The sequence below is a fragment of the Dipodomys ordii genome, unplaced genomic scaffold (assembly GCF_000151885.1).
Source record: "Dipodomys ordii isolate 6190 unplaced genomic scaffold, Dord_2.0 Scaffold6, whole genome shotgun sequence".
Taxonomy (NCBI): Eukaryota; Metazoa; Chordata; class Mammalia; order Rodentia; family Heteromyidae; genus Dipodomys; species Dipodomys ordii.
The window spans coordinates 10589620-10594285 of record NW_012267222.1 but is presented as its reverse complement, the minus strand read 5'-3'; the positions used below and the strand labels follow the sequence as shown (position 1 = coordinate 10594285).

Here is a 4666-nt window from a genome sequence, read left to right as displayed (position 1 = left end):
GGACAGCGCCCAGGCCCAGAGTTCAGGCCCCACGACTGGACCAAAAGAAAAAGAAAACAAAAACCCTTGGCCTGAAGAGAGAAAATGACACAAGCAAGGGCTGTAGATTTCATGAAAGTAAAATCATTTATTAGATGGGTGAAGAAGTGAGATCTTCCTTAAACTCCTAGATATCTCTTCCATTCCATTGTACCATATGACTAAAAGCTCTGTTACCAAGTCCGTCCGATAACATACTATTATAGCTCACAAATATTACCTTACTTATAAAAAGGTCTTGTTAACTTCTGTGGTTTGTTTTGTTTTGTTGGTCGAGGGGCTTGAACTGGGCTTGGCTGCTGTCCCTCAGCACTCCAGCTCAAGGAGAGCACTCTATCACTTGAGCCACAGCACCACTTCCAGTTTTCTCATGGTTTATTGGAGATAAGAGTCTCACGGACTTTTCCTGCCCCGGCTGCCTTTGAACCCTGATCCCCAGATTCAGCCTCCTGAGTAGCTAGGATTACAGGCGTGAGCCACCGGTGGTGTCGGGCTTTGATGACTGTGAAATGTGGAGAGAGACAGAGAGCGCACAGAAGAGGGAGAAACCGTAGGTAACAGAAGGACTGAGAAGGTCAGGAAAGGTGTCTCAGGTGGAATGTAAGGTGAGATTTGAGACTAAAATGGCAATGCAACGCAAGGACCTTGACATCTGCTCACAGATGAGTTTATATATGTAAGTGTGGGCCCATAGTTTCCCCAACTCTCATTTCCTAGTGTATAGATGCTAGAAGGGTCGCCTCCTTTAAGGTTTTTGTTTGTTTGAGGTATAGGTCCCTGGAGTTTGTAACATCAAGGTCCCCTGGAGGTTAGGGTGGACGTGGCCACGCCTCTTTCTCCTGGGTGGCGAGCAGGGAAAGGCCGGTTTCCAACGCAGGCTCGTCTCCTCTTACCTTCCGCATCAGTATTTCCCCGTCCACAGACACTCAAACCCTTGGGAGCAGTTGGCTAAGAATAGCCCCGCCTCCCTCACGATTCGCTAATGCCTGCAGAAACCCCGCCTCCTCTCTGCCCGGATTCGTCGCTCCCACGTCCATCCCAGCCCCTACGCCGAACAGATTGGCTGCTTAGCCATTCTGGGTGTGAGCGCTCACACAGAAGCGGCCACGCTGAGCCAGGAGAGGTGCTGCGCTAGTCACGATGGCTGGCTCGGCGTTGGTGGCTCGAGCACGGCTCGGCGTCTGGGGATGGAGGGCCGTACAAACCCGAAGCTTCAGTTCCGACCAGGTACTCTGCCATTGTATCCATCGCCCCATCCCGGAACGCTTCTTTTTTTAAACCTTCCCTTCTGCACTATTACCAATGTCCTGACTGCCCGCTCTCTCTCTCTCAGTCGGATGGTCATGACCGGAGCGCAGGCGCCATCCGGGAAGGTGGTGGGGCCTTCGGGATGAGGGAGAAAGCTGAAGAGGATCGATACTTCCGGTGAGGCCCACCAGCTCGGCTGCCCAGCCCCTGACCGCCCAGCCAAGCCTCCTTAAGCTTTCAGTCGCCCCACCCGCCCCTAGCCCCTACCAGGTGCCTTGGGATTCCCTCCTTCCCTCCCCCCGGGTCCCACCAGCAGGACTAACAGGCCCTGAGCCCATTAGATCTCCACCATTGAGACCCGACTATTACCAAATATAGTTCTTACAGGATGCTCCCATTTCCTTGCTCAACAATACCGGCGCTCCCAACCCAAGCTATTTTCAGTGTTGGTCACCAGGACTCCCAGCCCACACCTCCTCGCTGTGGCATTCCCCCCCCCCCATTCCTGAAAAACTCCCCCAGATTCCTTGAGACTACATGCTACCCTCCAATACTTGTATACATCTTGAGCCTTACCTCCCCCCCAACCCTTACCCACCGACCATTCCTTTATTCCTCCCACACATGCCTTTGATTCGCAAACTCACACTCATTTCCTGACTCTTCAGACACGAAGACCATCGGTAGACCTCCCAAATGCCGGCGAGAGTGTGTCCTAGGAGCTGCTAGTATCTGCTCATGGTTAGACTCCACCGTGCTGGAGACTTTTCCCCTACTGGAACTAGCCCAAATCCTGGACTTGTACATTGCTCTCTTCTGTTTAGGAGCTGGGAGTGGCCTGGGCCTGTCTTGCAACCTTTCTCAGTCATGAATTATCTTTAACTGACTCCTGCCCACTCTGGGGAGCAGCAAGAAACTAATCTTGTTTCTGCTTCACCTTTGGCGTGTGCGTCTTCTTAAGAATTATCATGGGGTGCTGCTGCAAGTGTAGTTTAGTGATAGCGTGTTTGCCTAGCATGCATGCACAGGACCCTGTGTGCCATCCACGGGGGGGGGGGGGGGACCTTTATTATCAGAAGCTTAGCTTGGTAATGGCACAGGTCTCTAATTCCAGCACTAGGGAAGCTGAATGAAGCTGAAGAACTTTAGTTCAAGGTTGACCTGACCTACACATTGTGACTGTGTGATACTGTACATGCAAGGGAACCTACTTTAGACCACACAGTGGATTGTGTATTTCTCTAGCCAAAGAAAGACCTGGGCAAATTGGAGTAGGAGACAGATATTTGTCATTTAATCACATCTCTTTATCCTTATGCTCTGTCTTTTTGTTTGTTTTTTGTTTTTGCTTTTTGCTGGATATGGGGCTTGAACTCATGTCCCTCAGCTCTTTCAGCTCAAGGCAAGAACTCTACCACTTGAGCCACAGCGCTATTTCTGGTTTTCTAGTGGTTTATTGGAGATAAGGCTGGCTTTCAACCTTGATCCTCAGATCTCAGCCTCCTGAGTAGCTAGGATTACAGGCCCTCAGATCTCAGCCTCCTGAGTAGCTAGGATTACAGGCGTGAGCCACCAGCACCCAGCTTGATTTTGTTTTTCTTAAGTGTATTCCTCTGATAAAGTATGGAGACTAATATACTTTGCTGGGCTTCTCTACTTTGAAGAAGAATCTGAAAAGAAGAGCTCATAATTGATACACTTAGCTACTCAGGAAGCTGAGATCTGAGGTTCACACTTCTAAACAAGCCTGGGCAGGAAAGTCCTTGAGACTTACCTCTAGTTAATCACCAAAAAAGCTGGAAGCAGAGCTGTGGCTCAAGTGGTGCATGAGCAAAAAAGCTCAGGGATAGTGTCCAGGCCCTGAGTTTAAGCCCTAGGGCTGCACCAAGTTTTTTTTTTTTTTGTCTTTTTTTTTAAATGCTCTGGGGGCTCGGAAGGTGGTTCCTTGGTAGAGTGCTTGCCTTGCATGCATGAGTCCCTGGGTTCAATTCCTCAGCACCACATAAGCAGAAAAAGCCAGAAAGTGGCGCTGTGGCTCAAGTGGTAGAGCACTAGCCTTGAGCTGAAGAGCTGAGGGACAGTGCCCAGGCCCAGAGTTCAGGCCCCACGACCGGACCCCCCCCCCAAATTAAATAAATAAAGTGCTGTCTTCCCATGTCTGTCACATAATCTCCTTTCTCTGCCTGTGAAAAAAGAAAAAAGAAAGCCAGGCAACTGGCTCACACCACTAATCCTAGCTACTCAGGAGGCTGAGGTTTTCGAGGTTTAGACACCCCAGGCAGGAAAGTCACTGAGATTAATCACCAAAAAGGCAGAAGTGGAGTTGTAGCTCAAGTGATAAAGCTCTAGACTTGAGCAAAATAAGTTCGGGGACAGTTCCTAATCCCTGAGTTCAAGCCCCATGACTGGCACCTAAAAGAAAAAAAAATTATGGATACTTTTAATAGAGGATTCTGAACTAGACGTATAGCTCAAACAGTATAGAACTAGGCTGGGAAGGTGGTAGAGCACTTGCATGCATGAGGCCCTGGGTTCGATTCCTCAGTACCACATAAGCAAAAAGAAAAAAAAAGCCGGAAATGGCGCTATGGCTCAAGTGGTAGAGAGCTATCCTTGAGCTGAAGAGCTGCGGGACAGCGCCCAGGCCGAGTTCAGGCCCCACGACCCGACCCAAAACAGTACAGCACTTACCTAGCAAATACAAGGTTCTAAGTTCAAATTCCAATACCACAAAAAAAAAAAAAAAGGAAAGGAAAAAACAGGAGGGATTGTTTCACTGGTGGGCTTGACGATAGAAGGGGATGGCCAGCAGGACTCATGGGATTGAGATGCCAGTTACTTGCCTTGGCTATTTCAGGGTATGCTTAGAGATCTTTTAGGGATGGAGGACTGGAAGTAATCCCCAAGCCACCATGTCTTTGTAGAGAGAAGACTAAAGAGCAATTGAATGCCTTGAGGAAACACCATGAAAATGAGATTGAGGAGCATAAGCAAGAGATTGAACGTCTGCAGAAGCAAATTGAACGGCATAAGAAGATGATCAAAAAACTACAAAAAGATGATTAAAAGCGCGCACAGATCCAAAAAAAAATAGCATGGATGATCGCCTTCTTCTATGTAGACGTAGTTCCTGTTAAAATAATACTTGGTCTCTGTGCTACTGACATAATAAATTGCGATCAGCAAACAGTCTGATGTCTTCTGTCTGAAGAGTGATGAAGAGATAGACACTATTTATAATTTCACCAGTGATGGGTGGGTGAAAAACATTGCATTTTGTCTGGGGGCTGGAAAGGTGGCTCAGAGTTAGAGTACTTGCCTCAGATGCATGAGGCCCTTGGTTCGATTCCTCAGTACCACATAAAAAAGCCGGAAGTGG

The 4666-nt window shown here is 48.6% G+C and overlaps 1 protein-coding gene across 1 annotated transcript; it reads left to right on the top strand.

Annotated features, from left to right (window-relative positions):
• Positions 1-1125: 1125 nt before the first annotated feature.
• Positions 1126-4476, top strand: Atpif1 (ATPase inhibitory factor 1). The gene is made up of 3 exons (XM_013032949.1): positions 1126-1266; positions 1373-1464; positions 4212-4476. The coding sequence occupies exons 1-3, from the start codon at positions 1180-1182 to the stop codon at positions 4351-4353; spliced, it is 321 nt and encodes a 106-aa protein (XP_012888403.1). The 5' UTR covers positions 1126-1179; the 3' UTR covers positions 4354-4476.
• The last annotated feature ends 190 nt before the right edge of the window (positions 4477-4666 follow it).